General features: G+C 40.5%; 1 protein-coding gene across 3 annotated transcripts in view; it reads left to right on the forward strand.

Moving 5' to 3' along the window:
* Nucleotides 1–20720, forward strand: part of LOC121075305 (netrin-4-like) — a 54029-nt gene that overhangs the window by 18346 nt on the left and 14963 nt on the right. For all 3 annotated transcript variants that reach the window (XM_040568408.1, XM_040568409.1, XM_040568410.1), the window contains exons 3-5: nucleotides 2369–2632; nucleotides 16669–16795; nucleotides 17329–17517. In XM_040568408.1, coding sequence (XP_040424342.1) covers nucleotides 2369–2632; nucleotides 16669–16795; nucleotides 17329–17517 — 580 coding nt within the window. The remainder of the gene's footprint in view (nucleotides 1–2368; nucleotides 2633–16668; nucleotides 16796–17328; nucleotides 17518–20720) is intronic.

The following is a 20720-nucleotide window of genomic DNA, read 5'->3' on the forward strand; positions in this document are numbered from 1 at the left end:
ATAAGTTTCTACTAGCACAATATACAAGGTTTCCTTCATATTTATCATAACACAACGCAAGGCTATTGCCAGCAAGTAGAAGTACAATGCCGGAGATGCAGAGTAAAAAGAAACACTTTGGCCATTATCTAGTCATTTCTTTCAGAGGAGCCCAGTAAAAACTCTGGTTCTTCACCTCATTCACCCTTCCTTTCTGTCTCCTGTGAGGAAATGCATACCTGTTTACAACTGGGAGCTCTGGCGCCCAGATACATTAAGCCTCTTGCTCAGGCTTGTATAAGGAGGTCACTGGAAGGACCAGTGGAGATCTTGCAGAAGCTAAAGACATACTGGTTACCTTTTTTCAGATGTCTTGTCCTGGAGCAAAAAACCTCTAACATTTATGTTCTTGAGCCAGTGATCTCTTAGGTATCCTCTGTTGAGCTATCCTGAAAGGAGAGACCATTTTTTACTACGCATATATATTAGAAAAGTCACAGACAAGAAAGTCAAGTGTGAGAACAGAGCTTATAAAAACTGGTAACCGAACAGATTGCTTTACCCCTTGGCTCCTCTGTTTCACACCAATTTAAAACAGTTTCACCAGGGCTTTTAGCTATTAATGTCCTAGTAGTTAGTTTTTAACCCTGCTTTGGGATCTTTGAGCTTAGCAGGCTCTGCAGAAGAATTTTGTTCAGTACACTGCCTTGGGTTCAGATGAATTGTCTAACCCATGCAGGAGGATGTGTGTGTCTGTATGTGACCAGGTGCTCAGGACTCTGAGAAACCACTCTACCTCTGTGTGGTCCACAGGGGACTGGGAAGAGGGAGAAAAGATTCATAAAGCTGGCTTCCAGTAAAAAGACCAGACCGCCTGGGATTAGGGGAACTGGACAGATGAGATTGGTCTTTGTCCTTTGAATCCATCACAAGGGGAATGCTAGGCACCAGGACAAAACCAGATGGGTCATTTGCTTATGGTTCCATTGACTGGGGGAATGTACACATTGGTGTGGAAAGGCCCAGGCTATTTTGTCATGGCTTCATTGGTCAGGGGAATGTAGGCACCTGCACTGCACAGCCTGGGCAATCTGCCCATAGCTCTATCAAACAAGACACCTCTGATCGCACCAAACAGGGCTGTTTGCAGCTCTGTAAATAGCTGACAGTACAAGATAAGGGAATTAAAAGAAAAAAAGATCAAAACTAACCAAACAGAAAATGCTGCAGACAGGTGGGAAATGTACTGCTGCCTTCACTGTGCTACTGTCAGGTGCAGCTCTGTGTGAAGCCTGGAAGCTGATTCTGTTAATTTAAGGGGTTTTATCTCTCCATGTGCCATCAACATGCAACAAAATTATCTTCCAAGTGTGTACCACAAGCTCTTTCCTGGATCCTATGAGCAAAATGAAACAAAAGTATTTTACATGCTGCAAGTATTTAAATTGGCCGGTTCACCAACCAAGAAAGAAAGAAAGAAAAATAAATAAATAGAGAGAGAGAAAGAGGGAATCCCTGTGGAAACAAAGCTTTCACTCCACTAACAGAGTTAGTCAGACAGAGACTGTCACCACTTATTAAGCTGGGCCAAAGAACCCTGAGGGCAAGTCCCTCTGCTGTGATGGAGAAACTGAACCAGAGGAGAAAATAGCTCTCAGTTTGGAGTTAGCATACCCATAAAGGGCGTCTAAGCCTGGGAATGAACGCATCCAGCCCACTAGCTCACTGCTACGGACTGTGGCACAGCCCTCCATTGTCACCCTCTCCCCACAAAACCAACAGAGGCAAACACACCCTGAGACATAGAGAGGGGCAGAGTGGTACATGAGCTAAAATACAGCAGACAGCCGGCAGACAGCAGGCAGGCACAAAGCCCTCCTATCCTGTGAGCTCGCTGCCATGTAGCTATTTCTCCTCTTCCAATGAATAAACCAGCTTGCTTTGTTTGAAAACAGGGTTCTCTCAGTGCTTACTCACCCTAAGCCAAGTTGTGTTTTCCAGCACATAGTCCAAGTGACCATGCCAAAAGTGTGATCACAGTTCTCACTTCTGTCACAGATCCCCTTAGTGCCTTAGTTTACCTGGCTCTAGAACTCATGCTAAAGCCATATTCCTAAAACGCTTCAAGAAATTTGGATGGCATCAATACTGTATTTATGCCAATAAGCCTTGGGTTTCTCTGAGTGACACTCTGTTGTCACTTGGCTCAGAAACACGAGGAAGTAAACAGTGTTTGACAAGTTTCCATATATTTCCTGACCTGTAGAAAGTGATTGGGCTCAGTAACCCCAGTGACAGAAACGTAAACTAAAGTGTTTCCTGTTACACACTTGAGACGGAATGAAAGCAGGTACACAGTCACGTGCTGTGTGTATTTTTTGTCTTCCAGGTGATTTATCGTGCCTTAACTCCAGCTAACAAGATTGAAGACCCCTACAGCCCTGAGGCTCAAGATCTACTGAAACTCACCAACCTTCGCCTCCTTTTGTTAAAAAGACAGGAATGTCCATGTCACGGCTCAGGTTTGGTAGAGAAACCTCAGAGGTTTGCCCACTATGCTATTTATGACCTGATCATCCGAGGAAGCTGCTTTTGCAATGGACATGCAGAGGAATGTGAGCTTGCCAACAGGACGGGAGACATAGAGAACGTGGTGAGTTGTAGACAGTCACTGATTTCCTAGACTCGTTACCTGCTTGTGCTTTCTCAGTTTAAGTGTGGATTTTGTGTATGGTTCTGTCCCACCTTTCTTAAGCCTGTCTAAAAAAAGGACAGCACTATTAATCCACATCAGTGAAATCTAAAACACTCTGGGAAAAGATTTTCTACAACCCTTTCTACAGTTCCAAGCATTAATTGCATTGCTAGAGATGAGTTTTTCCAAAACCCCTGGATCTCCAAACACCTATAAACTGCGAGGGAGTTTTGTAACAGGAACAGAGGTCCAAATCCAAATACAGGGACTGAAATCTACCTGCACAGAATGGAACCAATCTCTTTAATGCAAAGAGTGCCCTGACTTGCCAGAATTTCGTTATTAGATCTTGAATTTCAGATTTTCTGAGTTTGTGAGACATGAGCATCTCTGTCATACTTGGGGTTTTAGTCTTTACTTTTAGGTTGACAGCCTTGTACGTTTTTGTTAATTTCACTGCATAGCCAGAGGTGTTCAGGATGTCAAAACATTTTCTCTTCCCTCCCTTTTTACTCTTTAAATTGCTTAAAATAAGTTAGAACTTAAAAAATAAAAGGAGCCAAACTTCACATGAATCATCTTCCACAATACTATGACTGCCCCCTGTTCAGTATTTTACACGCATGCTCAGATGTTGCTAGTCAGGGGTAATCACTGATGTCTACATTTTGATTTAGCTGCAAGTACTACACAGAAGAACTGTAATAACAGTCACAGGGAAATGATGCTAACCCAATACCCAGGTATTTCTAAACATGTACATCACAGATCACACGTCAAGCCACATTGAACTAGTCAATGATTCCACTGGTTCCAGTAGGCTGTCTGTCTCTGTAATGTGTTTTTAAAACCAAAATAACCCTATTTTTTTTTAGTTCCTGATGCACTCTGACATAATAGACTTAAGAAATACATCCTCAGGTAATTTCTGTCCCTTTAGATTTGTGGTACTTTACATTTTGGTTTATTTTCTTCTGGAATGTATATTCATTGTCTTTCTTTCAGCTTTTCTAAGCTGAGACATAGAAATTGTATGGATAATTAGGACTGTATGAGTTTCACAATATTTGCAAGATCATTTCTGAATCTGTACCATCTGTGGTATAAATCTAATTTACAGTACTCTAGCACTGGGTGATGTCATGAGACTCTGTTAACTGCAAATATAGACCCACATAGGACATAACTGTGTGGAGAAAAGCTGTTTAAAGAGTGCATCGTCCCCATTGCAAACTGTTAAATACACACATGGTGAAACCAAATAGATGAATAACAGGCTAAATGAATACAGCTGGTAGAAGAATAAACACTCTGTCCATCAGAAGAGGAAAACAAAATATTGTGTATGTTACTGACATAACCATTGTAAACTATGACTGGATTTTTTTTTACACTGTTCACAAGGGAATAGAATCTTTTCGTGCCATCAATGACTTCATGGGGCAGAAGATGAAGCACTTTTGATGAAATGCACTTCATGAGTGAGTCATGTCTCAGGAGACCAGAGGGTGGATGCATCCCAACATTCAACACAGGCATAGATATTATCAAGTCTTTGCCTAAGCAGGGATTCAAAGACAGCAGGAAGTGAGAAAAGCCTTCCAGACCTTTAACTACTTCTTGAATCCTAGGTGAGGGCTGGAAAAGACTGTGATTGAGCTGCTTTAAGTCCTTGCGTTAAGGTATGATTGAGCATACCTAAGCCATTTGCTAGTGAATACCTTTTGAACTAGTTATTGAAAATCTCTAATTAAGGAGATTCAATAGCAACCTTCAGTAGTTGTTCCTATTCTGACAGTTTGAAAGATCTTCCATAGTGCCTGCCTAAATAAGGTGGTTCCTTCTTGTCCCTTTTCCTCCAGTGATTGTGGAGAGCAGTCAGTCCTCATTCTGCTGATAGAACTGGAAGGTTCCTACCATGTCCTCTTCTGGTTTTTGCTTTTTTTACTAACCAGAGAATTGTGAAACCTTAGTGGTCAAAACTGAAAATTCTAATGCCAGATCATGCAAGCCTGAAGTAAAGATGGTCGTATTATTTTGCTTGTTTTCTATGCTTTGGTAATTAAATCTTAGCTCTTTTTCATATATACATTGAAAATTGGCTAAAATGACAGTATTTAGGCAAGTGTATAACTCCGCATCTTACAATACGGTAACCTCCTTGCCTGCAAGCAGAAGGAAAAGGTCTCTGATGTTGAGTGGCAAACACCAATGATACATTTCATATTAGCCAAACTACACTGCAACAAAAATCTTTGCCACCTTGCAATTCTCCTTTCTCAACAGAGACATGGAAGGTGTTCTACTTTCACACAGCGACTAAAACAGAACAGAGGAAAGGGATGTTAAAAACAAACACTGCACATTCAGAAATAATCTGATGCATTCCACTAGCCACATCTAATATTTAACAAGCACATGGGCAGAGAAAGTCTCAAGACACAGAGTTTATTATGTGGCTAGTGTGGGTGATAAAACAGCATGAATGCAGAGCAACTTCAAGTTTCCTGCGTTCTGTCATGTAATTAAATAAAATGCTGGAAAAAATACAGACCTCCACAGAAAGGCCTAAGTAATAGGAGTCAACGTCTCTTAAGATTTCAGAGTCCTCATGCAATGGTCTTTTCTGTAGTTAACAAAAACAAAAGCAAGTCCATGTAGAAAACAACTGTAATTATTTGTCATGGGATAGGCCCAAAAACTGAGATCATTCTGCACTTAGGTCTTGGAAAAGACATAATTGTAATAATTTCTAAGTCTGCTTTTCTTACTCTTGAAAGAAATCTGTTCCATTTGTAATACTTGTTCCACTGCTATATTATATGGAAACTAAATAATGGAGAAAACTAAAACAAATTTCTTCACAGTTTTGAACCACAACTTTTCAATTCTACGTTGGAGGGACTAGATGATTTATTACTAGTAGATGATCTATCAATCATCAGTTTGTTTGTGGACCTGTCAGTTCAGTCAGGACAACCCATTCAGCTTCTGGCTTTTCCACAGAGCCAATAAGACAAGCAGCTGTATGAGAAGTAATGTCACAGATGCCACAGTGTCACAAAAAATAATGATACAAGACAAATGCAAATTATCATATTGACCCTCCAAATGGCATATAATTATTCCTACCTTGGAATCTAGATAGTTTCATGTATATTGACTCTATTTGGCCATAAGTCACTAGTGAAAATACTAAGTGAGGTGCAAAGGATACCATGGAAAAGTCCTTTGACTTCTTCGTTGGACTGCAAACCAGTAATAATTACTCTTTAAACATTTTTTTTTTTTTTTAAAATTAGTTTGCAACCACCTCAATGCAATTTGTCCAGATCTTATTTCCCATCTTAACTACTGAGAGAATCATGTCAGACAGGAGAAAAGCTTTGAGGAATGAAGATGGGAACTGTATGCAATAGTCAAGAAACTTCTGGGCAAGCATATATTGAATTTGGGGTTTGTTGCTAGAGACAGTGATATTTTCTTTTCTACTTCCCTTCTTCAGACCAAAGACAAGAGGCACAGAGATGCCATACCCAACTTAAATAGTTTCTTACGATAACTACGAACAAATTTCTTCCTTCTTAATTTCATTGACTGTAATATTCAAACTTTTAAAGGTAGCTCATTTGTCAGTGAGCAAAATTGTCTATTGACATTGTATTTTGCTGCAGAAACTGCAGAGGTGCATTTGCTTTTAAATGTAGGGCATGAATATACTCTTCTAAGGGAAACAAATACCAGCACCTAGCCATCTGAACATATCTCATCTTCTTCTGCCACTGGATTCAATGGAAATTAATCCCGCCCAAGATGTTGCTGATGAAGAGTATACAAGGGTATGTGTTGTTTTACAGTACATGATTTCTTTAAGAAGCTCCAACAAAGTTAGGAACGTTTCAGGTTTAGAATCTGCTTTGATGACATATTTTAGTTGAATCCAGGGGGGCTTCCAGAGCTTACAATGTTTACAAAGCAGAAAGCACACATGGACAATTCTGCTGAATCTAGACCAAATTCCTTTCCATTTGCCAAACATTTCACAATTCTCTTTCTGGTGCATGGGAAATAAGCATGGACAGAGGAAAGCAAATGTAGATTAAAATGTTACTGACTAAAGCATTAGGTTTTTTCACTCGTTAATTTTTGGTACCTTCACTGCCAGGAAATTCTTACAAGTTGCCTCAGATGTTTCTTTTCCTTCTTCATCCTGTTTACAGAGACAAACTAGACTCCCTGTGGGTCTGATACTCCACAATGAAGCAAATGGAAAGTTTTCCATTTACTTCAAAGGGAGCAGGATCTGGTCCTAAGTAAGATTCCTTGTTTGGCATAAAGTAGGTAACATAAGGTAAAACTTGTTTTTCTACAGTGATTTTCTAGGCAACTTGGCTGTCATCTCTCTTGCAAATATTATCTCTTCTTCAAATATCTTGTGCAGTTCTTGATAATCCCCCAACTAAGTTTTCACATTATCTGATCCACACTGTGCCAGTCTGTATGATGTCCAGCACTCAGAGCTGCCAGGAGGTGCACTATGCTGCAGCTGGCAACCCAAAGAGCAGGTTTTGTTTAGAAAAAAGTTAGTCTGTGAGTATCAGCCATGTGAGTAGCATCGTGAATGTTAAAAAGAATCACAAAAGCTTCAGAATAAATTATAGAAACAGATGCCTATGCTGATATGGCCAACCCCCAAATCAGCACCTCCTTCTGAGATGTTAAAAATTTGCAACCAAGTGAAAATACCATACAACATTTCTGGTTTTGCTGGCTGTCACCAGTAGACTCAAACCTGAACAAGATTGTCATCCCCACCCTGACAGCATCCCTGCTACTTTGCTGTTTCAGCAAGAATAGCAGGACATGTGTAAGCAGTTGTGAACTGACATTCAGGTAAGGTTCAGGTAAGGACAGGTCTGCCCACTCCCTACCTTTCCACTACCCACTGAGTTATAGCCAAGAGCAGGAGGAGCCTTGTGCTGCTCTGCAGCCCCATACATCTGCACTGGCTGACACGTCTTTTTGGAGGGGGCATACCCTGCCTTCTGTTGAGCTCTGAAATGAAATTCGTCTGTGAGGGCTATTTCATCCTATGAAAGACAACTTATTTGGCTACTCTGGTGTACCCAGAAAATACATGATGTCACTCTGTACCTTTAATTCACTTGTTGCACATAAGGTCTGTGGGCTGTGTTTCTGCTGATTATAATTGGTGTGTTTAACTTGACGTCCATGCAGGTTCTCCATAAGCACTACTAAGAACCTGTGGTTTGCCTCCACAGCATCTGGCATTCAGACCATTAACATGAGGTTTTGCGTATGGTTTAGAGAATAACCACAATTTTGATGGTATGATCCACATCGTGGTTCAGCCAGCAGGAATTCTGCAATTATAAAGTCAACAAGTTTTCCCTGCATTTTATTATTGTTGTGGAAATATCTTTTACTACGGCTAAAGTCCAAATCAGAAAAACATGCCTATTCAGGAGTGGTGTTTAAACAAATGTCTAAATGCTTTCCTGAGTCATGGCTCAGGGCAGATTCACCCATGCAACACTCATACTACGTTTAGGAAACTGTCTCTTATTTTTTGGAATGGGGTAAACAATTTCTTATCTCACATTATTAGCCTTTAAACAGTGTTTTTCTTAAAGGCATGTCTATGAAAGAGCTATTTAAAAGTAGTTTACTTTTATTGCTTAATTGCTTTCATTAATGTTTTTGTTGTTGTTGTTGTGTTTTAATCACTGAATTGATGTTCTCTGCTAATTTTATCCCTGTGAAGGAACCACGATAACCCTGCTACTAGAAACATTTGACTGAAAACAGTTGTAAGTATGCTTTAGGGCTGGTAAGAGATGCCTTACAATTCCTTTAAGAATTGTTTTTCACAATAAAGCTACAAGAGTCTGTGTACGCGTGAGAGGGAGAAAAAATTGCTTTATCTCAGAGATATCAGCCACCATTTTGCTACCAACACTTCTCTAATGTTCTGTAGTACAGCACGTTTCTGAGGGTCTTTCATTTAAGCTCCACACAATGTACACTGTTCTGTCTCTAGGTTAAATTAGACACAGCCACCAATGCTAGGAAGTTGCTGTGATGTGACAATCATAGAAGCTGCTGTGTTTGGCCTCATACGTTAGGTCCTTGTGTTTTTAAGCTTCCTTGGGATGAATAGACTGCTATGTTGTTTCTGTCCTCAGCTCACCTACCTCTCACCACAACAAAAGTTTGCAGTCTTTTACCAAAGCTTTTCAAGGCCTTTCAGCCAGTGCACTCAACCCCACAAATCTCCTAGTAATTTAAGCAAATTTTTCTAGAGTTATACCTTGTGGGTACATGGAGTTTGCAGTTAAGTGATTTGGAGGCAGGTACAAAAAACACACGGAGAAAATTTTCACAGGATCTTTAAAAAATCATATTACTCTGCATAAAAGTTATAAAATTCTGCATCCGTTTCCTTGCCTTGTTTCACTCACTGTACTAGAAGGGACTTGGGGATGAGTCTTGTGCCCGTTAGGGCTTCAGAGTCCTTCTCTTGCAACGTACAATTTTTCTGCTAAATTATGGACTTTCTCTCCCTTTTTCTCCATTTTGCCAGACAGATTCCTCATAAATTTGGCTGGTCCGGTGCTATGTCAGCCCTGCCCTCCCCCACTCTCCGAACTGTAGCCATCTGCAGAGGAGTTGTAGAAAACTATTTTTCTCTTGGCTTCCTCTGCTCCATTACTCAACATAATTTCACTTGAATGGGAGCTACGCACGTTGCCAAATTCGCTCAATACTGAGGTAAAAATTCAGAGAAGAGTATGCAGGCCCACACTTGGAGTGGGTTTTGAATCTCACACCCCCAGAGCCACTATGGATTAAACAGCAGAAACTCATCTAGTCCAGACAGTGACTCAGGTATTCACTTATTGAAATATTGAGCCCTGCTCCACTTTCTGCCTCCTCCTTTCATAAGACAGTCCCTCAGATATTGTGACCTGTTGTAACTCAGGGGCGGGCATTTCAGCGCGACAGCTGTTACTTGTATGCAGCCTGTTATAGACTGATAATGGAGTTGTTGGCACTGTAGGTAAAAATAAAAGGACACTAGCTCAAAAATGAAGAGAAATCAAGTTAGCACTGAGGAAGAAAACAATAGGAAAACAGAGAGAAATGTGGCCTAGGCGTGTGTGTAAAGACAGATGGAGGTGAATGCAGGCAGAGGATGGAGTTGTGTCTTGAAACTGCCACAGGCCGAGGTTAGCCTGCTATATTCCCTCACACGAAGCATGGATTTTGTACCTCTTCCGGTCTATTTATCCTGTTCTTTGTTACTGTTTGGATAGGGGCTTAGAGATGCCAGTCTGAATATGCAGCTAAACACTGTCACTGATTTTTTTCGTCACCATTACCTGGTTAGTGAATTTGGAACTGGTGGCAGCTCACTCACTCACTGCTGTAGAGACCAAAGCCTGTACGGTCTCAGGTGGCCTTGCCCCAACTGCCCCAGCTCTCCTTATCCCTGCCAAGTTCCCTCAGACTTAATTTACCAAAGTGACCAAGTACAAGCCAGAAATCCAATTCCCTCTGAAAACACCCATATGTGTACTAGTTTTCAGACACACACACTTATTAGACCTTTCCCCAGAAACCAGCAAGTGACACAGGAAAATAATGGCTTTTTTCATTCCTGATTAGAACAGGAATTTGAACTATCAACCCACCCATGGCAGGCACTGTACTCCCAAGCCACTAATTCTTTTAAGTCTTTTCAAACTTGAAAAAGTTGACGTAATTTTTTAATTTGGTCTCTTAGAAGTCAAATCTGCTCTCCTCAGGACCTGATATTGAAGAATTTGTTATAAATCTGCACAGATACACCTCTTAATTAGAAGAGACAACAGAGCCCATTTGAACTGTGAGGCAAACAAAGGGGAACAGGAGACACTAGTTTGTACTTAACCATTCAAACGGCCCAGAAAAGGTCATTTTACTAAAAGCAGGTAAGGGACCAGCCTCTGATGTCATTGCAAACTGCTGTATCCAAAATTGCTCTGGCAACATTACAAAAGTGAATACAGAGCTCAAAGACAAACATTTTCTCCGAATCAGCAACAGTTGCTCTGTTCTGGAAGGCTTCCAAATTTAACCTTCATTCATTAGGGAAAAAAACAATTGACTGAGAATAGCCCAGGAGAAAGACTAACAACCACAACATTTGCTGAAAAGACAAAAGGTAAAAGAAACTGAACAGGCAGACAGAAAAGCAAGAAGCTTGAGGTGTTATTCTAAGCTGAACAGAGTTTAAAAAAAAAAAAAGTGGAATAGAGATGGAAAATATGCACTTGTTCTCTCAGCTGCAGATCAGAATTTAGGTGAAATAATTTTGTGTAGGCAAAGGTGAATAAGTATTGTGTAATTTCTTGGAAGCACTGTACAAAAGTAAGAGATGGTCCTACACTATTTGTTGTAAACCAACCAGAAGTTACTGAGCTTCACGCAAAAACTACCAGATGAAATTCATGGTTTAGTGTAGCAGGCTAAATGATTAGCAGAGCTAAATGATTGAAATTGATCATTCAGGCATTAAAACCCATGAAGCTATAACCTCCTCTAAGTCATGACTCAAAGCTGCTCAGGTGGTAGATGTACAAATCACAGCCTTTGGCAGCAATAGCAGACTGTTGTAACAGCACAACTGTACTGTGAGTCAGATCATGGAATTAATCCAGATTAAGAATATTATTGCCAAGGTAAAAAAAAAAAATTTTAAAAAATTATTTTTTTTTAATATGGTTTAGTTTCACAGTCCAATTTACACATGACTCAGGGCATGATGCAAAAGGCATAGACAGAAGCAGTAACAAAAGCAGAAATATCTTAAATTTTGCTTGCTGACAGACTTTACATCCTAAAACCACTGCCTGAGAACATAGCCACTATACCAAGACACAAAAGCAGACTTTGCTTGCAAGTGGCTGCTAAATCCAACATGATTGTGATTGAGAGTGTAGTATAATATTTTTGTTCCTGTCCTGGACTAATAATATCTTCAGACTGCCAGCATATCAGCCTGTAAACTTCTAACCTTTGCAAAAGCTGATTAGAAAACTGGAAGCTTGATGTAGAAAGAATATTAGTATTGAAAGCTACAGTTTTCATCTTTCAAAGCTCATAGCATGCATTAGTGACATGACTAACCTTGGCAGAAAACATTCTAAAAGCTGGACTGCAAGAATACAAACCATCACAGGTTATGAACACGGTACTTCTGACTGGTTTTATAAATGTAGTAGTTTATATAATCATACAGTCTGCCTGCCTGTGAGTGCGCCTATTTCTCTGATCCATTTTGCACAGTAACTTTGGAAGGCACCATTCAGTTTCAAACAATTTTGTCAGACCAATTGAACTCTTAATACAATGATGATCCAACGAAGGGGAATGATCCTTGGAGACAACTAGAGTTATCACAGTAATATGGAGAAGCAGATGGAGGGAGATGTCATGAAAATAAATTCCTTATTATTTCTGAAGTACTCAATTATTGCAGCAATGAGCACTGTAGAAAGGCCCATATAGGCCTAAATTCTTTTATATCTACGGCTCAGTAAGCGCTGAGTAGTGTGGTGTCACATATTGCATGTTAAAGATAAAGTGAAATATTAGAGTTGTGAGGCACAAATCTCCTGGATCTTAATCTTTCCCCTGCTGTACCAACACATTTATACGTATTCATATAAATCCCTGTCAAAGACTAATCAGACTTGAGCTGAAAAATGGCTAGGCTTCTTAAGTGACTGCATGAATCTCAAATAAGTCTGTGTTGCTCACACCTTACTTTCAAATCCCCTCCATCTGGATCACCAGCTCCAAGCCTAGAAAGGAGAAGCATTTTTGCCTCAAATGCCTCCTAACAGCCAGATATCCTAAACCTCCCAATAACATGAATCCAGTGGTAATCAAACAATTATCAGGGTCCTGAAGACTTTAATAGGGCTTTAATGGCTGTAACCAGCCCCACCTGGGACTCACACCCCATGCCCTCTCTCCATAGGCCCAGAGGCTCCATTTAAGCTCAGCCCTGGGCCTGTATTTCTTGTTTGAGCAATGCTGTAGGTGTTCTTGCCTGCACCTCTGCCTCCTGGATGAACCTTGGGCTTGTGCTATAGGTGGCTTCCCTCCTCCTCCTGGTAGACCTGCTATATTTGTTGTAGCTTGTCTCCCTTTCTGCTTCTAGCATGGGCTTTGGTCAGGTGTTGTAAGCTTGGTTCTAGGCCTGTCTCTTGCTGCTCTTGAAGTGAGGGCGCAGTCTTTGTTGTGGTCACTATCCCTTAATGTCCTTGCTGTTCCATGATAGTCATCTATCATATCATCTACTTTTAATTCTACTTTCCTTTCTAGGACCTAGAAAAACATGTGTCTCTCCCTTATATCTGTATTTCTTTAACTATTTTATTTACTGTGGTGTGATCATCCAGTGAGATCCTGTGTATCCTGAGGTCTTGTGTTATGCAGGGAGCACAAACTGCTTTTTGGACCCACTTAAGAGCTGTTAGTGTATTTCAGCAGGGAATAACAAGTCAGAGACCTGCCTGCTCTTGTGGTGTTGAGTGTGACTCTCACATTCTTCCTTCCCTGAGCAGATATCTCATTTCCTATTTTATCTAACAATTTCCTATGTATTGTTCTTGTTACTTCCTGGACTTCAATCCCTGGCTGCCTTTCCTATCTCTTCTTCTCTAACAGAACACATTGTTTCTCTTGTTACTTACTTCTGCCTCTTCTATCCTCATTTCACATCTTGTTCAAGTGTAACAGGTCTCTTCACAGCTCAATTTCTCCTCCAGTTTTTCTGTCATTACCGCTTACTGAGTTGCTTCTTTGCTCTCTTCTTTTGATACTCTTTCTGTACTTGTCACTTCATGTTGCACTCTCCTCCTTAACTACTTTCTCCTATGAATGCAGCCTGAGATGATTCTCACTGACTAAACATCTTCTACCCAGTCACATGAAACACAGGCATGTTTGTTCTCTTCAATTATCCTCTATTATTTTCCTAATGCCTACTAGTGCTTCTTCCCTGTTCTAAGCCAGTCATCCTTCCATGTATTTTAAAGTATATTTGCAACTGTTCAAGAGTAGGGAGGCAGGAAGCTTCCTTTATGCCTGTCTTACTTGCAACATGTCATCCCTAGATAGTATCCACGAACTACAACTTGCAACAAAACAAATCAGTGAACAACAGATAAATGAACGCATCTACTTACCTTGAAAGAACAACTTCATTCTTCCTTTCTCACTGAACTTTCCTGTTTATTCTTAATAATTGTTCATGAGTGTTCACACCATCTGTGCTGTGCACTGTAAGCACAGGGTCCTGTGGAATAATGAATATTTGATCATATCATTCAAGGCTAAAACAAGATTGCATAGTTTAATTCTGCCATTTCCCAGCTGTGTAGTCTCTGTATTCCTTTCATGTGATTTTTATTGTATAAAGAAAATATATTTTGTATACCTATAATCTTTTTGAAAAAAGACAATTTACAAATGTTGTGCTGAAATACACAGGCATTTCCTGTAAACTAAGAAATTTTTGGTTCTAGTCTGTTTTGGAATCAGTTGCAAAGTTCAGAAAGTCTGAAGTTTGGGGTCACTAAAAAAAATAATTCTATAGTTCTGGGTCAGGCTCACTTTTTCCTCAGTCCTGGTCCTTTTCTCTGTTCTATGGTTTCTGAAAAGGACTCATTGTTTTTAAGTCACTGTGTTCAGAGGGGGAACTAAAAAGCCTGAAGACCTGAATTCAGATGTAGAAAAGTCCAACGCTGTTTCTTGCGGGTATTATTGTTTTTCTGTAATTTGTCATCATATTTAGTACTTTGAACATGGATGACTTTCTTGGACAAAGGTCTGGAGAGGCATCCCATAATGTGCTACATGCTATATCCTCCTGAGGTTTGCTGGTGCTGAGCCCTGACAGAGAAATGCATACCCTGAAGTCTGTGCTCAGTCTTCCGTGAGGAGGCAGCCAACTGCTCTGTGCAGCAGCAAATCTGCCAGCTGGCCAGAGAGGGGCAATGGCATCAGCTGCAGCCTATCCCCTTTGCTAGCTGCATGACATATCTGGTCTGGGAGGATTAAAAACCAGGGCAGCGGAGAGCAAATTGCTGCAGGGAGATGGCTTTGGGGGCAGGGGGGAGCATTCACTCTTTTGAATGTTTCTGTCTTGATCCTAAGCTACCTGCTATGAGGGATGAGGTTGAGGGAGGACTGCAAAGGGGAAGTCTGACTTTCAGGAAAGACTGTGGAGAAGCATAATTCACATTAGTGGTGAGATTAAAGGATTACATTCAATTCACACCACAGTCAAAATTAAATCTCAGTTTCTGCTTTTTGTGTAATGTGCAGTGCGCAGAGCTGTGATGGTGGTTACAGAGCTTAGCATCCTGAACTGTGCACGAGGGAGAGTCTAGTCCCAGATTTCATTTGCTACTGTAGAACAAGTGTCTCCCTCCATGTGAAATACATGCCAGTAATTGACAGCTTCTTTTGTGGTGGGCAAGGAACAAGACCTATGGTTCCACCTTTCCTCAAATAATTTCTCAGAGGCCTTTCTCTGAGGCATTGCAAACATATTGCAATCTTTTCTTAATAAATTAACAACAATAACAACAAATGTGTAAAGCACTTTTTGGAGATAGTTCAATTATAGAATCTCATGCACCTGTAGTGGACCTGGTTATTATTATTGTGTGTGAAACTAATTTCAATAGTACCTTTCCATTTGAAGGTTGGACTCGCCCGGTTTCTAATATCAAGTTTCTAGCATGAATACCTGATTTCAAAACTGATATGTATTAAAATATTTTCATGAGTAAAATTAAATTATTGTATTCCACTGAAAGCAGGTAAGTACAGAGGAAGCAAGATCTTTCTTCAGATAACTTTTCAAGCAAATAGTCGCAGAGGAAACTACAGTATTCAGCCATCTCTAGTCAAGATTTTTGTCACTTCACTGTTTCCCCTTCAAATATTTTGTGAACTTCTGTTTCCTCGCTTAGATAGGTTCATATGTTTAGTTCCTGTAGATCAACTCTGTTCTTCATCCATACCAGTTTCTGTTGAACATCTTCTAGTTTCTCATTATCTGGTAACAATATGGTCAGAACTGAAACCAGTAGTGGAGGTACAGTTTTTTCACAACTGAACAATAAATAACTATTTCCTCTCTACTTAGAATCACAGTGCTTTTCCTTACCCAGTCCAAAGTTTAACTGGGTCATTCCTGATCATCTGTTCTTTGCATATTCACGTGTAGGCTGGTAAATTGGTGCCTATTGTACCTAGGTCTATTTCAGCATCTGTGCTGTCCTCATAGAACATGTGGTTTGGATTGTTTCTCTGTGGGTCTGCTGACTGGTATTTTTCCAGGTTTCACAATTATTTTTGCTCAATTTTTAACTGTGCTGGGAGGTCCTGGATTACTTGCTTGTTTTTCTAACAATTTATATTTTAGTAATTCATGATGATTTAATTACCATCTTCCAGATCACTGTTAGTACCAAATACGACAGGGTCCAACACCCTCAGTTAGGCTGTGTTCTGTTCTCCTGTGACTCAGTTCTGCTAACCAAGACTGTATTTGACACTGTCTGGAGGTGACAACCTGCTCTGGCTTTTTGCATGCTCTTATCCTGAATTTATCAGTTAAAATAAGCTGCATTTATTCACATAGTTTAAACAGTCTGGCCTCTGTCCATTGTCCATAGAAGTGAAATAGCCAGCAGAAGGGTTAAATTGTTGTCACGTGTGTTTAAACTACAAGATAAAAGAAAAATCCACTTGTGAAGAGATGAAGCTACATGTATGCTCCAGGCTCTGTGGGTTTCTTAACAGAGTCAGGCAGCTGTGGGAGAGCTGTGCAGAAGTCCCAGATCTTCATGAGGCTGTTGGGCACTACACTGTGTTAATGCTTGTAACTGTGTTCTCCTTCCTGACAGGTCCATGGGAAGTGTGTGTGCAGACACAACACAGCAGGGGACCACTGTGAGAAATGTGCACCACTATACAACGATCAGCCTTGGAAGCCAGGAGATGGAAAAACAGGGGCACCAAATGAATGCAGAAGTAAGTGGGAGGGGGTTTACTGATCCAGGGCTTCAGGTTGAGCACTGACAATGACAGCAGGCAAAGTTCTCTAGCTGAGGCGTCATCAATTCACATTAATGGTGCCATTACAGAAATGGTGATAAGTTGCTGGTCCTTGATGGAATATTTCAGTATGCTTATTATTTTACTGCAGCTGATGCATTTGGGCTATTGGAAAGTGGAATTCACAAGGCGGAAATCTTTTTGCCCACACTTATATCCCCTCCTGCATTTTAGCGTTCTAGGGTTTTGTGTAAGGCTTACGATACCATCAGATTGGTTTGTTTTACTGTGAGAATATGACACAACTTGCAACCACCCAAGCTTCTTGGGTGTTCTCTGTGTTGCAATTTTGATTTTTTTTTTTAAATGAAAATCAAGGATTGCAAGCAGAGGAAATGTGTTGTATTCAGATATTTCCTCTATGATTCACAGTAGGAAAATGATACTACTTAAATAGCATGTCGTGCCTATTGGATAAGCCTGAAGTACATTTCCCTGTTTCCCATCAGAGTGTCGCTGTCACAACCACGCTGACAGCTGCCATTTTGATCTGAGTGTTTGGCTGGCATCAGGAAAACGCAGTGGTGGAGTCTGTGACAACTGCAAGCATAACACAGAGGGACATCGGTGTCAAAGGTGCAAACCAGGGTATTACCGAGATAAAGGGAAACCCATGTCTTCTACAGAGGTCTGCAAACGTAAGTGATTACTGTTATATCCAGTGAAGATAAATGAGTGGTGGAAGCCTGTTGAAAGAATCAACTACTATGGAAGTATTACTATCCTTTCTTTGTATTTTGTTCCTAGACTCCAGTTTTCTGATCAAAGGTAATTTTCCTGATTTTCTGTGTCTATTCCCCTATGGCGTCACAATTTATTTTTTTCTGCCAACTGCTATAGTTCTCCAAAATCATTACATCCTGGCAAAAGGTACATTCCTCTTGTGCTTGCATTCAAAATAATGTGATTCTGTTTTTCACTTGAGGCACATTTCATTTAACTTTTTCCTGCATCTCTCTTAAGACTATGGGCTTATGTGTAAGATTTTGTTAAATTCCATTTGATTGTGCAACATCTGTGAACATAAATGTATACAATAATGGCTACAGGAGGTGCATATCCATATGGGAACAGATGAATCAGAGCTCAGAGTCTTATCTCTGAATTCTACAGCTGTATTATGGGGTGTTCTGCCCAAATTAATTGCCTCATTAACACTTCAGCAGGATGTGTTAGGAAGTAACTCTCATACAGAGGCACTAACATGCATGTATAACCTCTGGATCAAGGTAGTTTGCACCCAGACAGTCTGGAACATAGCCAGTACAAGCCCAAATCTCCCTTACTTACTGTAGATGTTCTCTGAGTATTCTGCCAAGCTTCACACCTCTTATTCCATCTGGCATCTATTTGGGAGGATGCTATTTTCAACAATGTCATTTTGATTCTCCCTTTGGATAGTCTTCCCTTTGGCCTCTGTCATCTATACTCATGTCTGTTGGCAGCATATGCCTTTGAAGCTTTCCTAACACTTTGATGGCCTTCATCAAGATTTCTCTTAAACACTTCTCTCCCTGGGACTAATGTCCTGTGATATTGCTTAAACTTTCTGTGAACAGCACATACTATGCTTCTGGTCTTTTGTACGCTTTCCACTGGAATATCTTCCCAATTAGTGGCAGCACAGACTGCTTCCACATGACTCTTTCTCTTTGATTTCATAATTTCCAAAGAAAACTGATCAACAGACAGGGTTAGGGTGAGTTTACCTAATTTACTCTGTATCCCATAGTATTCTACAGTGGTCTCTCTTCAGTCCTATTTTTATTTGGTGCAGATTTTCTACAGGGAAATGTTTGTAATGGGGACACATCTTTATGCCAGAAGATTAGTTTTCAGTCTTATGGCATCTGAAAGTATTTGTGTATGAACACTGGTATACAACAGCAGGGTGAAGGTGTAGTAAGCAATGTTATGTGTAATATTAGATAACCAGTAAAATCAAGGTGCACTGGAGAGAAGCAGAGGAAAAAAAATTGTTTGAAAATAGAGCCTACCTGTGTGGAAACCCTAGAACAGTCTGCCTGGGTGAAATCAGACCTTGACTCTACCTCTGCATCTTTTGTCTGGTCCCGTTACAAGCCTTGTAGTACCTCCTGCATAGCAAAAGAAAATCTATTCAGAGGGATAAGCTGAAATTTATCATGCTGAAAGAACTTTATTCCTATCATGCCAATCAAGCACAATAACATTCTTTTCACCTGGGAACATGCTGCTGCCAGCAGAAGGCCCCCAAATGCAATTGTTTCCACTCTGCCTTGTGCAATCAAGCCTAGATTGCTGCCATTCCACTCTTGCCACCTGAAAGTTATGTCTTTTCCATACTCCCTGTACAGTCAGTGCAGAAGCAGTAGGATGTCCAGGGGATGATTTATTGCGTTCCAACATAGACGCCTGTGATAGATGAACTGAATTGCCCTCTAAAGGGTATCTATTTCTTTTCCCTGACTTAAGAGGTATTCTGGATCACTAGCCTGCACTACAGTTTCTGTTGGTTGAGATGAATCGAACAGGTTTGACCAAGCATTAACACCAATAAGTAAACCTGACTTTATCTGTGCATAACTGAAGTCAATGAGACCTTTCACAGGCATGTAAAGTCGTGCATGAATGCTTGCCATATTAAGGTATAAGGGAAGGGCATGCATTTCACTCTTGAGAGCATCGACTCCAGTAGACTGGTGTGTGCATGACGCTTGTACTTGTGTGGAAAAAGAAGGGGTATTCCAGATATAATTAAAAAGTTAAACTTATATATAGTGAGGAGTGTGTGTGTTGGGGGGGATTTAGTCTATGCCTTTTCTTATCTAAGGTGAGGAGGACAATTCCTACAATGCCCTTTGACAAATTACCTTAACAAGGTAGCATTTTGTATGATGAAAGAACTGATCCTCATTTCCCCATGTGATACGTAGGCCGTGTGTATGTGTGCACTTTATGCCGTACCTCTGCAGGCAATTTTCAGGGACCATTACCATACTTTGGACATTATTATCAGTGACAGCAAAAATGGAAACCACAGGGCAGACAGGCAGAACTGTTTTGGTTAGAACAGACTCAGTTTGATAGAGGTGAGATTTCACCTTCAGAACCACCACCATCTCTTTATGTCTAGTGCTGATACTAGAATCAGACCTCATGCAGATTGTAAGACAGAGACCATCTTCTCCATCCTTTATGTTGCAAGACCTGCATTGCTATTAAGTGTAATCTGGTGTGGTATGAGTAAATTGTTCAGGTTGTATGACCCTAAAAACTCTGGTTACTTGTTAAAAGTACTAAAAGCAACAATTAGATCAGGTACATTTTTTTTCTCAGCCTGCTGATCATAAATTGAAGAGCTGCCAATTCTGGACCAGAAGGCGAGGATTTACATGTACCACTTCACAGAATCACAGAATAGTTGAGGTTGGAAGGGACCTCATCAACTCACTTTGAGAAAACCATGCGAACAGTACCAGGCAAACAACACTAAATAACCCACCTGCTGGGCAAATGCTGAAAAGCAGTAATAAACTGCACACATCAGACTGAATGGATTATTTTGGTGAGAGCAACCTGGTCCTCAGCTTCCCATTTTGAAATCAGAGAAGAAAAATCTCCATGGGAGATCAAAACTTGACCCATGTGTACAGTGGATACTGAGCTGGGAAAGGAAATCTGATGAAAAAGCTGAATGAAATGCTGTGCTAATCCCTTTGAGAAAGCACGCTTGAAGAGTGCTCTGCCATCCAGAGCAAAGTCTAGGTTCAGCTGTGGCAGCCCCCTCAGGCTCCCAGAAAGTGAACAGGACGCTGCCCAGGCCCAGAAAGTCTTTAAGCATTAGTCATAATAATGAACA

The sequence above is a fragment of the Cygnus olor genome, chromosome 10 (assembly GCF_009769625.2).
Source record: "Cygnus olor isolate bCygOlo1 chromosome 10, bCygOlo1.pri.v2, whole genome shotgun sequence".
NCBI lineage: Eukaryota > Metazoa > Chordata > Aves > Anseriformes > Anatidae > Cygnus > Cygnus olor.